The 14,601-nt window shown below is 38.1% G+C and overlaps 1 protein-coding gene across 8 annotated transcripts in view; it reads right to left on the bottom strand.

Moving 5' to 3' along the window:
• Positions 1-14,601, bottom strand: part of PAM (peptidylglycine alpha-amidating monooxygenase) — a 314,671-nt gene that overhangs the window by 23,380 nt on the left and 276,690 nt on the right. For all 8 annotated transcript variants that reach the window (XM_055565583.1, XM_055565617.1, XM_055565573.1 and 5 more), the window contains 5 exons: positions 6,771-6,887; positions 4,889-4,961; positions 3,510-3,720; positions 2,865-3,065; positions 188-303 (listed from right to left, as the gene is read on the bottom strand). In XM_055565583.1, coding sequence (XP_055421558.1) covers positions 188-303; positions 2,865-3,065; positions 3,510-3,720; positions 4,889-4,961; positions 6,771-6,887 — 718 coding nt within the window. The remainder of the gene's footprint in view (positions 1-187; positions 304-2,864; positions 3,066-3,509; positions 3,721-4,888; positions 4,962-6,770; positions 6,888-14,601) is intronic.

Below are 14,601 nucleotides of genomic sequence, written 5' to 3'. Positions count from 1 at the left end.
CTAGGAATAGACAAGGACATTGTTTCTAAATAAAACACAGTATGCAGCATTCCCATCAACCTAGCCAGAAAACTATCACGTTGCCTTTGAAGTTTAAAAAAATGACTGAAGTGTAAGTTGAGTTCCAAGATTCACATTTTAGTTTTATCCTCAAGAAAACTGATACATAGTTCATGAATGTGAATACCTTGCGCACTGGCTTGAAGACATCGATAATTTCCCCGCTGGAAAAGTTCATCACAAATCCTTGCACGGGTTCTTGGTCCTCAAAGTAAGGCTTTCCATTTACCGCAAAGAGCAAACCTGTGACAACATATCCAGTTAACCCTCCTTTAAAATATGGATAAGACTGGCTTTTAAACACATGTGTGCACATCACACAAACAAAAAATGTAGAGTCAACCCTACATTTGGCAACAAACGTGGAAAACAAAATACTTAGTAGATGTCTCTGAGTAATAAGATCAGGGGCAGACAGGTTAGGAGGCTAACCTTATAATAGGAAAACCAAGAACCGCAAGGCCTGTCCCACTGAGGAAGCCAGTAGAAATCAGTAATCCATAGTTATGAAATCAGTAATCCACAGTTATAGAGATGACATAGGTAGAGGAATATATATATATATAGATATACTAAATAGGTTATGGGAAGAGTCAGGTTATTGAAAGCAATCATTTTAGGGTATCAGATCTTTTAAAAAAAATATGTTAACATCTATGATAGCTACAAGTAGAATCAGAGAAAAATAAGGCAAAGAAAGTGAAGTTATAGCATAAATAGAAGAATGATCTGATTTTAAACAACTACCCCTGGGAAATGTGAGATGCATATTTCAGATTATCAAAGACATTTTTTTCTAATTAAAAAAATTAGACCAATTTTTATACTAATTCAATGAATACTCTTTGCAGTAAATCATATTTCTTAGTTTAGCAGTGTTTATCCAAAAAAATGGAAACTGTGATGCTTTGATTAGTACTGCAGATGATTGAATATTATATTTTAAAGAATTAAAACAATAAAATATACAGAATACTAAACCAGTATTGAAAGTTTTTTCATCTTATTTAAGGATTTCAGGATAGGGTTCTTTAGCACATCATACTAAAAAATATCAACACTATTAACATCAATTACTACTGTGTAACATTGTAGAGAGAATTCCAATTATAATGCACTTTGTCTTTTGCTGAGATTCTCTTTTTAACCAGATTTCCTCTCTTTTCTCCTGATGTTTTTCTTCTATTTGATTTATTTTTATTCACTATGATCACCCTTTCTTAAGTAAATTTGTTGTTGTTCAGTCTCTCAGTCATGTCCAACTCTGTGACCCCATGGACTGTAGTACTCCAGGCTTCCCTGTCCTTCACCATCTCCCGGAGCTTTCTCAAACTCATGTCCATTGAGTCGGTGATGCCATCCAACAATCTCATCCTCTATCGTCCCTTTCTCTTCCTGCCTTCAATCTCTCCCAGCATCAGGGTCTTTTCCAGTGAGTCAGTTCTTCACATCAGGTGGCTGAAGTACTGGACCTTCAGCCTCAGCATCAGTCCCTCCAATGGATACTCAGGATTGATTTTCTCCAGGATAGACTGGTTTGATCTCCTTGTAATCCAAGAGACTCGCAAGAGTATTCTCCAACACCACAGTTCAAAAGCATCAATTCTTCAGTGCTCAGCCTTCTTTATGGTCCAACTCTCACATCCATACATGACTAATGGAAAGACCATAGCTTTGACTATATGGTCCTTTGCTGATTAAGTAAATGGTCTTGCCAAACTTATTCTTTAAATAGGAGGTAAAAACCAACATGAGAATTTATCTTTCATTAACATTAATGGATCTTTTATTACTTTTTAATTACTTATTCCTTAGGGAAGCCAACGTGTTCCTATTTCAGTCACTTGAGTCCCTTTATTCCATGTCTTACATAAACTGGGGGCTGCCTGAGAAGATATTAGCCATGGGTGTTAGTTGTTCAGTTGTGTCCAACTCTTTGAGAACCCCTGAGCAGTAGCCGGCCAGACTCCTCCATCCATGGAATTCTCCAGGCAAGAATGCTGGAGTGGGTTGCCATTTCCTTCTCTAGGAATCTTCCTGACCCAGGGATTGAACCCGTTTCCTGCACTGCAGGCAGATTCTTCACTACCTGAGCCACCAAGGAAACCTGATAGCAGCCATATGCAACTTTAATAGCATGAGAAATATAAATATTATTGTGATAAGTATGTAGTAATGCATCTTTAATACATGTACAGATATATTTATTGAATGTATTGCAAAATTCACATATAAATTCTAGAAATATATTTTCAGTTGTTCAATATTCATGATATAAAGAAATGCTAAGTTTTTAAAATATGAATTAAATAAACCCTATTTTGTAAGTTTGAATTATTTTTCCGGTTTTCTTTAAGTCATGAAAATCTATTTTGAAAATGAGAAAAAACTACAGATTTCACTGATCATTTCTCCTGACATTTACACATAAGCCCCTACTTACTTCACCTATTTATCTTTAAAAAATTGGCCATCACTCTTTAAAAGAATGTGAAGCAGAAGTATTTTGAATACTGTCTTTATCAACATACACCATCTGTTGATGATGTATGAATACAAAATATTAATCATTTAATAACTAGAGCAAATGATCAAAATTAACAAAAAATAAAAATTAATATATGGGACTGCTTTTTTAATCCATCACAAACAGCTGCTAAATCTTTTGAGTTCATTATTTCTGTATAAAGAACAGTGGTGCTTGAGTTTAAAATGGTTTACTGTAAGAGCATATGAAGATCATACAGACACTTTTTAAGGATGGAGAGCAGTATGAAAAAACACAGAAAATAAAAATGAAATACCTGGTATGTATGAAATGGCAAACACATTTCTTCCAAATGATGGGTGCTTAATCTCGCGCACAAATTCTTTGGTGTCGGTTTTGAAGCACTGGATCCGACCGTTTTCCCGGTCTGCCACACACAGCTGGCCCAGGGGAGGCACCAGGGCCAAGCTGTGAGGAACTCTGAACTGGCCTGGTTTAGGACTGCTCTCTGGAGACGCTACAGAATGAAGAAAAACCTCAGACGTACAATGTGTAAAATCACCCAAACTCTGACTCTGAAGTCTCCTAAACTTCAAAATTTATTATAGTAAGCCACTAAATATCTGGAACCAGGGGAAAAATAAGGTAAAGCAGTCAGTATCTTTGCCCATGAATACATGACAGATTTTCTCCCTGTTTGGATCAAGTTTAAAGCTTTTGGGTAGAAGCATTCCTTTCTTCCTTTAAGACTCTGTGTGCGTGTGTGTGTGTGTGAGTGAGAAAGAGAGAGTGGACAACCAACTGGATGCATGTGGAAGCCCTGTTTTCCTCAATCAAGGGACAGTTACATCCCAAAGAATGGGATGGCCATGCCCATTCCCTCCCAAAGGAGGGATGGCCAGCCTCTTGTTCCTTGTGATGCTGGCCAAGAATGAGAAGCCGAGGTAAAGAGTCTGAGTACCTTCTCCCCACTGTGTGATGAATCTTCCACTTGGTGAAAACTGCACAAGGCGACTGTTGCAGTAGCCGTCTGACACATAGACGGTTCCGCTGCCTGGATCCACAGCCACATCGGTGGGCTGACAGAAGTGATTCTGGTCACTGCCTGGCTGCATGCTCCTTCCCAGGGTTAGCAGAGGGCCTTCTTTACTCTTTGGATCTAGTTTGAACACCTTTTCAAAGAGAGAACGAAAGCCTCACTCACTTTGCATGGTTATTTATTGACGCCCACCTACCTGACTCAGGCAATTCAAGGATCAGCTCTCAAGAGATGCATTTACAAGCAGGTACTTTTCAGAACTGGATGGGACTCTGGAAATGATCTGGTCTGCTTCCTTCATTTGATGAGTGAGGCTCACAGAGATTAAGGGACCTGCCCAAGGTTCTTCAGGTCACTGGTGGTGAGCGGAGACTAGCACGTGGATGCCCTGTTCCACCCTCCCCCACTTCCTCTTCCTCAGCTACCAGTTCGGTGCGCCCCAGCCAATACAAGGGCGATAAACGTCCACTGAGATGATGCTTGAAGGCTAGCGGTGCCTTCTGAGTTCTAGTTTCTTACCCTAGTTTTCCTAGTTCTTTCCCACCTATTCATCAAACGGGTATTAAACATGAGCTTATCCTTTAAGGATAAAACATTATGACTACACTCTGGTGAAAGTATTAACTTCCTTTAAAAAGAACAAAAAGACTGCTGTTTTACATATAAACATGTATGCACTAGAGACCTTGCCTCGATTTATAGAAGATTAAGGTGGCATATGAAAAATACATAAAACACATAAAGTAATAAAATAGAAGTAAGACCTGGGGACAGAGGAAAGAAATACGGAAAGCTCAGAAGGAGACCGGGGGAGCTAGACGTTCAGTAGGGGGAAGTTTCACCTCTTGCCCTAAGATTCCTGCCAGCCCCACAAGGGAGGGTGACTGGATCATTTACGGGCAAGTTTTCCTGAGCACTGAGTGCTAAATGAACCATTTCAGACCTGGCCGTTCCATTCTTTTGTTATAAACTTTCTGGGTCACAGAAAAAGACCCAGACAACTCCAGAGCATTCTGAAAGCACAGCCTCATTAACTTCTATGTGTGTGGGTGCACACTCAGCAGACTCCATGGACTGTAGCTCTCCAGGCTCCTCTGTCCATGGGAGTCTCCAGGCAAGAACATTGGAGTGGGTTGCCATGCCCTCCTCCAGGGGATCTTCCTGATCCAGGGATCAAACCCGAGTCTCTTGCATCCTCTGCGTTGCAGGTGGACTGTTTACTGCTGAGCCACTGAAGAAGCCCAACTTCTACTTGAATAACCAAATGGAATTTCTATTTGAAATGCCAAATGGAAGATTACCTGATGAAGAGCCACGTCTGTGACCCAATAATTTCCATCTTTGTCTATACTCAAGCCATGCGGCAAGTAAAACCTGCAAAATACAAATAACCATCCTAATTATATAATTACTCCCAAAGTACACATGAGAAGAAAGTTTTCTGCTAATTAATTTGTAACGGCAATATAAATTTATATACTGATAAAGTATACCTGCATGACTCTAGAAAAGGCCAAAATGAATTGTCAAATCAAAATATCCATTTTAATAGAGACTGCCCTGTGAAAAAATTTAATTGGTATCTAATCTTCTAACAATATGTAAATGAAGCATACATATCAATTACAAATATTTATTATAAAGTATGGTATATTAAATAACAATATCAATTTGAAAACAAGTTCTAAAATCATAAAGAAATGTGTATAAAACAAATTATATAGAGAATTATAAATGTGGATTTATATGGTTTGAATACTTCAAGTATGCTGCAAAATATAGCATTGTATTAATATTAAATATATGGCTGGAAAGCTTTAAGACTGATTATTAACACTAAAGACAGTAAAACGCAAAGAAAACACCTTCCAGCAGACATGGGCTGTGACCAGCTAAGCAAAGTTAAGCGGTATGCTAGATAATAGTAAGAGAAGGTTAATCTATCTAACAAGTCAATTGGGATGACCTGGATAAGAGAATCATAAACTAATGTGAACAGAGACTCACAGGCTTAAGGAACTTGGACAGAGCTAACAAACACATGGACAACGTCTTAATGTTTTTGGGATCAAATCCGACAATCCACAAGCTACGTGTCAGCTTCTAGCCTGTAAAAAGTGTTGGCATCACAGATTTTTGTTTTCAGGAGCCAAGAAGGTAACACCTTGATCTTGACTGATACACTGAACTAGATCTCCCTTTTGGTCACCGAATGTGAGGGTTATGACTTGCTTTCAACACAGACACACCACTGTTGGCCACGTTGATTTAGCAGCAGCTCTGCCTTCCTCTTTAATGCCTATCTGGAATGAGAACACTTCTGACTGATAGCCAGAGTACTGAAGAGACAGGTTCAAACACAATGAGTGGTGGGGCTGGTATTAGAACTTGGCCCTTGACTCACCATCTCAGGATCCTATAAAAAGCTAATTGTTAGCATCTCCATAATCAGCTGTATTCAAAGTGGATGGCTCCCAGCCTTTTAAAGAAGCTGGCTCTCCCTGTGCCTAAGCAGATAAAGTAGGGTATAGCTCCCGAAGCTGCCAGGCCACAAAGGTCGAGGACACTGTAAGCAGGTGCCCCTTTCTTTCAAAGACCATGAATATCAGCCAACTTTTTTTTGTCTGCCAGAAGCCAAATCTAGGAATAAGACCAAATAATGGGCAGCTTTCAAAGCCAAATTAACTATGCATGCCATGGAAAGTTGAAAATGACATTTGTTTAATCTTCACTTTGAGATGGAAGGAGAGAAGCCTTTTTTCTTAATGGTGACTAGCTGCTGAGTTTGGTTATGTAACTTCTCCACTTAAGAAATTTTTTTAATCTTCAGATCTAGCTGAGCAGCAACTCACTTCATTAGCCATGTGTATCAATTTTCTCTGAAGCTTGACTGCCATTAGAATCACCGAGGGAGCTTTCACACTACTATTTTGATACCTGGGCCCCATCCCAGACTAAATATGAATCTCAATTTTAGAAGCTTCCCAGATGATTCTAATGTTCAGTCAGGGTTTAAAACCACCTCTTTAGAAAATGAAAGGATGGCTCTATCAGTCCCCTGTTTTCTTAAGCTGTGTTTTCTCACCACTGCTGTACAATATACTCTTTCTAAGGCCAGACCCAATGATACAGTTCTTACCAAATAGCACAAGCATTAATAACAATATAAGCAATTTAACTCACAGATTTTTCCCACTGGACTGGAGTACTGCAGCATTATTTGGATCTATGACAAGAATAGTGTCTTCTTCAATTGGTCCGAGACCTCTTTGCTGGTAAACAAACTTGCTATCAAAAGAGCTAGTTAAAAAAAAAAAAAAAGGCATTAGAATGGGAATAAGCCAATCAGAAACATCAGTGACCTTGAGAAACGCAGGCCATTCACTTGAGGTTTTAAACATGGAATCAAGAGAAGGGCTCAGACGTGTCTGACTGCACTCTTTGCCCTTCATGCTTCAGTATCTTGGATCACAAATATAATACCATTGCCTGAGGAACTAGACAAGGTCAGGGGGGAAGGCAAGGTTTCTAACCCGCCAAATCTGAATCCACACTTTCTCAAGATCTCCACGTGAGTCACAGCCCATGAGACGTGGAGAAACACTGCCCAGAACTCTTAAAAAAGCTAATTTTTTCTCAAAAGCTCCTCAAAATGTTTAAATTCAGTAACTATTTTCTTTCAAAATACAAATGAAGGTATAACTTAACTTTCTGTGTAATGGTAAGGAAAGTGTGAACGGTAGGATGAAGCATAGTGATCGAAACTGTGTTTGCTATTTTACTTGCTGTAGGTACAACATGCAAACACACGTTAAAGGACACAGAACAGAACGTTCAAAATATTTTAAAAATATAAAACTGATTCTTGAAACAAAAATGTGTTTAGAGACATAAAACCTTTTCCATATAACAGTTTTTCTGTAAGTACAAAATGGACATCTGTGTAATAATTAATAAAAACACTAAAATGAATGACAATTTCTGCTTTTTAACTCTATACTTTCCAGGCTATTATAAAATATTGTGAAAATTTATATATATTTATATTTCTACCTGAATTATTAGTAGTATCGTTCTTTAAATTGATAATTATCACAGACATTGTACCTATTTAAATTCCTGTTTCGAAAATTATTTGTGATATATCACAAAGACAAGTTCTTCCAATCTAAGCTTATGTGACAGAGAGAAAAATATATGAAGCACCAACAGGCCAACTTACATTTCAAGAGCAAAGAACTAACTGATTAGCACATAGTTGAGACATGTTTGTGGGTGGGGAGCATAAACATGTAAAAAATATATATATATATTTTGCCAGATGAAGTCACTGTATAGATCAATAAATGTTCCTGTAAAATACAATTTCCTTTATAAAATCAGACAAGGTTGTGAAAAAGAAACTACTAATACTTTGTAGTTCAACCATATAAGCAAAAAAAGAATCTGAACAACATTAAGTATTTATGGAGAAACATTTTTAATTTGGAAGGCAACAGACTGCTCAATTCTATCATACTCCTATTGATTAGTTGGTTGGTATTCTTATGGAACTTATGCAGAGACCCAGTAGGAGAACAAAAATTTCAAAATTATACTCTTTTGCCGTTAAAAATAAACACCACATAACTATTTGAGCTTCTTGACTGTCATAGTCTTTGGGTATACTTTTCCTGAAAGATAATAATAAGTCCCTGAAGTAGTTCTTATTAATGATGCATTCATTTGAATAAAAAATATTGATTCAGCTTTGTCAACTAAAACTTAAGTAATACTGCTTACATATGCTATTATGTGTACTTAAAACCACAGAGCAGAAAAAAATACATAAGTTGACGAAATGGAAGTAACATCACCAACAAAGCATATTTTGTAAGACAATTATGACATCATTATTAAATTAAAACATACAATTTTATTAGTTAGAATCAATGTAAGAATACTCAAGATATTAATAAATCAGGAGACACCAATAATGGGCAAACACAAGTAACTCTTTCTTAGTACTATGAAACACCAAACAGTTCATCGTCTATCTGAATGTATTTTTATTTATTTACTTTTAATTGGAGGATAATTGCTTTACAATGTTGTATTGGTTTATGCCATACATCAACATGAATCAGCTGGTATACATATGTCCCCTCCCTTTTGAACCTCCTCCCTCCCACCTCCCACCCCATCCCACCCCTCCAGGCTGTCTCCAAGCACGGAGTTGAACTCCCTGTGACACATGGCAAATTCCTCTGGCCATCTGTTTTACATATGGTAATGTATAAGTTTGGGCTTCCCGGGTAGCTCAGCTGGAAAAGAATCTGCCTGCAAAGCAGGAGACCCTAGTTCGAGTCCTGGGTCAGGAAGATTCCCTGAAGAAGGGATAGGCTACCTACTCCAGGATTCTTGGGCTTCCCTGGTGGCTCAGGCGGTAAAGAATCTGCCTGCAATGCAGGAGACCTGGGTTCAATCCCTGGGTTGGGAAGATCCCATAAGGAAGGGCATGGCAACCCACTCCAGTGTTCTAGCCTGGAGAATCTCATGGACAGAGGAGCCTGGTGGGCTACAGCCATGGGGTTGCAAAGGGTTGGACATAACTGAGTGACTGAGCACAGGCAATGTCTATGTTTCAATGTTATTCTCTCAATTTGTCCCATCCTCTCTGGCCCCCGCTGCATCCACAGTCTGGTCTCTGTGTCTGTGTCTATATTGCTGCCCTGCAAATAAGTTCATCAGTACCATTTTTCTAGATTTCGTATATATGTGTCTCTTTTTGATGTGACTTTCTGTACTAAAGAATCATAACCATTCTCATAGAAAACAAAGGTATTGAATTCAACCATCAATGATAATTTTTTCCAACTTGTCTAGGATATTGGATAACTTAAGTGCAGCATGTCTAACACTCATAGTATGCTACAGTTTTATGTTCATATGTAGTAGCATGAGGGCTTCCCTGGTGGCTCAGTGGTAAAGAATCCACCTGCAATGCAGGAGGTACAGGAGACATGGGTTCAATCCCTCGGCTGGGAAGATCCCCTGGAGGAAGGCATGGCAACCCACTCCAGTATTCTTACCTGGAGAATCCCATGGACAGAGGAGCTTGGCGGGCTACAGTCCATAGGTTTGCAAAGAGTTGGACAAGACTGAAGTGACTTAGCACGTATGCACGCACATAGCAGGACGAAGTCTCTTCAGTCATTATTTAAGGCCGAAGTCATAGTCCTCATTATTCAGAAACATTTCACGATTTATAATGGCATGCTGCTGCTGCTGTTGCTGCTGCTAAGTCACTTCGGTCGTGTCCGACTCTGTGCGACCCCAGAGACGGCAGCCCACCAGGCTCCCCCGTCCCTGGGATTCTCCGGGCAAGAACACTGGAGTGGGTTGCCATTTCCTTCTCCAATGCATGAAAGTGAAAAGTGAAGTCGCTCAGTCGTGTCCGACTCTTAGCGACTCCATGGACTACAGCCCACCAGGCTCCTCTGCCCATGGGATTTGGTAATCTAAACAACGTGAGAATTATGTTTTCTCTGGCTTTAAGGAGTTAAAATTTGTTTTCACCTTTTTAATGGAAATTTGAGATAACTGTAGATTTACATGTAGTTACAAGAAATAATCCCTGGAGAAGGGAATGGCAACCCATTTCAGTATTCTTGGAGTATTCTCCAGAATACTGGAGAATCTGGTATTCTCCAGAAGAGCCTGGAGGGCTACAGTCTTCCAGGGGTTGCAGAGAGCTGGACATGACTTCACACACACACACACACACACACACACACACACACACAAATAATCGGGCTTCCCTGGTGGCTCAGAGAGAGATTCTATGTACACTTTACCGAGTTTCCTCAATGGTAGCATTCTGAACAACTATACTACAATATCATAACCGGGATACTGATATTGGGAAAATCCACTGATTATATTTAGACACCCTTTTCCATTTTGTATTTCCTAAAATTTTCATTTATTCTTACAGTTTATTTACTTGGGCATGGAATACACTACTGTATTACTTCTCCACCTAGGAGTTAGTATTATGGAAAGTTACCACGTCCTCATAATTCATACCAAGTGCTGTCCACATGACAGGCAGTGTTCTGGCCCACTAATGACAGCTAATAATAGTGACAGTCCAATTGCCTATTGTACATCCTGATAAAACTGGAACCTGGCATACCTAATTCCACATCTCTTATCTGCAAAATGGCAAACCATATAGGAAGCCTGACATATTTACTTGTTCGTGATTTCCCCAAGCAATAGGTTGCAGTATTCTTTGGTCTGTCTTGTCATTCACTTAAATATTCACCATCAGTCTTCAATCTCTGGTCCCACTATTTTAGGAAATAACATTCTTACAACTTATTGATGGAGAGAAAGCAGATTTCCCCCACCCAACACCTTCAGGGGCATATGCTGAATTCCTCTATCTTAAATTATGCTTTTTTATAGCTCTAGTTTATTTTTCCAGACACTTGAGTATCTAAAAATGTAAATTCTAGTTTAAATTATTCTCTGGTAGTCATGTAAGCTCCAAGTCAAGGACCCGTAATGCTGGGCTTGGCTTCCAAGAGAACAAGCTATGTCAAGGAAAAATATAAATAAACCCAGACTCACTGCTTCTGTGAGTCATATCAAATGACACGTAGCTAATGCACAGGTAAGTGATAAAATATCCTTTATCGATGGGACTGTTCTACACTGCTCATGAATACAGCAAAAGATGTATCAAGTAGTTGATGTCATGCTGTCACAAACCCAAACTGTGTGTGGGCATCTATATGCACAATCTAGAAATGCCAAATTTCTAGTGGTGGGAAAAATGTAAAATTAACTAATTTGAGGATCATACTCTTTTATTATTCATTTTTTGGTAATGTTATAATAAATGTGAAATAGCAAATGAAAGAGCCAAAAGAAAAATAAGCAACAATATAAGTAAGCCATGGAGTACATAAATCAGATTTTGGAGTAAATAAATCAGATTTTTATAATTAAATATTAGATGTATGAAAATATCAGATCTCTTAAATAATCCAGTTTTTTTCTTAGTATCTTATACATACACAATGTAATAACTAGTAATATCATTTATCTTTTAGCGTTTTTTAATTATCACAGATGAGCCCCATGTCATTAGCATGTACAGAGGGCATTCTTTGTGATGCTTCAAACTAACCACTCTTCCTATGGAATGCAGTTCTGTGGTTATTAATAATAATATTACTATATTTCCCCCATATCCATTAAGGATCTCAGTGACTAGGGAAGTTTTTAAATTTACTGATATTAACATCATTTGAGTATTTTCATTTACTTCAGTAACATAAATAACAAATAATAACATTCTAGAATTCTTGGGGAGACCAGAGCTTTAAAGGAATTAACCACACCACCATAGGTCCAACTATTTCACTGAAAATCTTTTGTGATACCCTTTACCAGATGTCTGTATGTTTAAACTGGCAGCATCAAGGGATATTCAGTCACTCAATAGATTGGTTGATGAGTCTTAATCCTTTCACTTGGGATAGCTGCAGCTTCATACAACTAACAGCTGGCCCCTGGTAGATACACAGGGCAAGTAATAAAAAGAATTGATGGGTTTTTTTTTTATTCTGAAATGAGAAAAGTCACACACACACACACACACAACACACATACATACTCACATTAAATCTGCCAAATAAAGTAATTTATAAACTCTCTTGTAATTCAAAGAAAAGTAACCCTTGAACAGTTCACAAATGGATGTCAGATTATAGAGCTGGATACACTGTTGCTATAGCAAACTGCTTAAATAAGTGTTCTAAAGCAGCTACCCTGCATTATATGCTGCAGAGAGGTCTTTATTTGAACCACATTTAACTTTTTACAGAATATAATAACACCCTGAACATTTCACACAGTGCCTGCAGCACTGCTGATCTCTGCTTGCTTCTCTGAAAAAGCACTCAGCGGAAAAGGCTGAATGGAGGCCTGCGGGCTGGTATTCACCAGTTCTTTATTTTAGCAGTTTGAATCCCCCATTAATGATTTTGCACATTAGCAGCTAATCAAACAGTTTAGATAAGGCTGAAAAGAAATGCATTGCTATATTCACACGCCAAAGAATTTAGAATAGAGAGAAAATAAACTTCTGTACCATCAATCAAAATTAAGGGAAATGCAAAATAAATAAGAGCAACTGAAGACAGAAGTAAAATATAATGTTGTAATTATATAGATTAAGAGGCTGGAGAAAGGACCACAGGTTTTCAAGTGAGAAAATAAAGGGAAACATACTTTCAATGTTAGGAAAGCAAAGACATACTGTACGAAGACGAAAGACTTTAAATGGAATATATTTAATACTATGTTTAAAACATTTACTTCTTATACACAGTGCAAAAATTCCGTATGAGGAGGAAAAAGGGTGGGCAGACAAAGAACTCAGTATGACTACTTATGCCCTGATGGACCCAGCACTAGAGACACCCCAAATAAGGATGAAAATATCAAAGAACTAGGTATCACAGCACCAGGCTCTGTTCAGTCAATAAGGCCACTGGGAACGTGTTACTTAACAAAGTGACTTTTGTTACTCAAGAGAAGGAGGAAGATTTTTAAAGCCTTCATTTTTTTGGACTAGGGAACAGAGGCACAGAACTCAAATGTCTTGATACAGGCCTCAAAGCTAAGAAACAGAAACCAAGTTTGAAACCTGGGTGTCCTGTCCACAAAAACATATGTTTTTTTCTTATTAGGATTAACCTCAGTGGACTGGGAGAGTCTCCTCTCCAGTTATCAAATTTAATTTGTAGATGTAGAAGAGACAGGAAGAATAGTCACATAGCCAAGAAGAATCGGAGAAAGTGGCATAAAACTGAAAAACTGGCTTGAGCACAACAGCAAACGTCAATATAAGACAGAAGGGCAGACTATGGACGTTCTCTTTGTAGAACTCCTTACAATTTTCTCTTGGATGTGAAGATAATAAATTCAATTTTCCAGGTCTAATTAATTCTAAAGGTATGAAAGAATTTGCAGATACAGAAGCAGAATCTCAAGCAGATATCTTAACTGAAACTTCAGGTGACTAGTGAGGCAAATCTTGAACTGATTTTTATGCAAGTTAGGAAGCAGATTTTTGAAACAAAAAAAACTTGGCAAGATTCCATAAAACATTGTTGAGGAGATGGTTTCTGAATGAATTACCTGGGGGGCAAATGGGAGATTCCCAGAAGCCCACATCTCTAAGGACAAAACTTGTTAAACCAAGCAGTCAACTATTCAAACTTTATAAACAATATGTATGAAGATATGAAAGGCAAATTCATCAAACAGACTTAATACCAGGCTGGAAGGGACAGCTCATTCTCTGGTTAATTAAGAATAAAATAGTATCCGTAAAAATGGAAGCAATGCTAAACCTAGCAAAGTGAAATATAATTGGAATAAAATGCTGAATTCAGTGTTCACTGTATAAATACGCATTTCCAATAAAAACTTCTGCACAATTTTATGAAATATAATTAGAGATTTCAGTAGATTACACATTGAACACAAGGTAACGAGGTGATATGACTGCTGAAGAAAAGTGAATGCCAATCACTAGCAGATATCTAGAATACACATCAAGGAAAGCTAACTGTGCTGCTCATCAGGTAATACATGAAGCACTGTGGCTACTTCTCAACCAAACACTAAAAGACTGAGAAACCAGAGCACCTTCAGATAAAAATATCATGTTAGCACGAAGACTGGCTCAGAGCCTGTGGGATACTTAGTCTGGAGAAGATAAGACTTTCATCAAATATGCAAATAACTGACATGAATAAATGGAAGTGAATTTACTCTGCATTTGGCTGTCATGAAGGTGAAGTTATAGGACACAGATTTGAGGTTAACATGATGAAGAACCGAATGACATCTAGATGAGTCCCATAATTGGGAAGTATATCTCATTTTAGGGAATTTCTGGCCTCTGAAAGAGTTCAAGCGCCAGATGACGGTGGAAGATTTTGCCTGGAGA

Source organism: Bubalus kerabau, chromosome 1, assembly GCF_029407905.1.
Source record: "Bubalus kerabau isolate K-KA32 ecotype Philippines breed swamp buffalo chromosome 1, PCC_UOA_SB_1v2, whole genome shotgun sequence".
NCBI lineage: Eukaryota > Metazoa > Chordata > Mammalia > Artiodactyla > Bovidae > Bubalus > Bubalus kerabau.
This window is presented reverse-complemented; position numbering and strand designations above follow the sequence as displayed.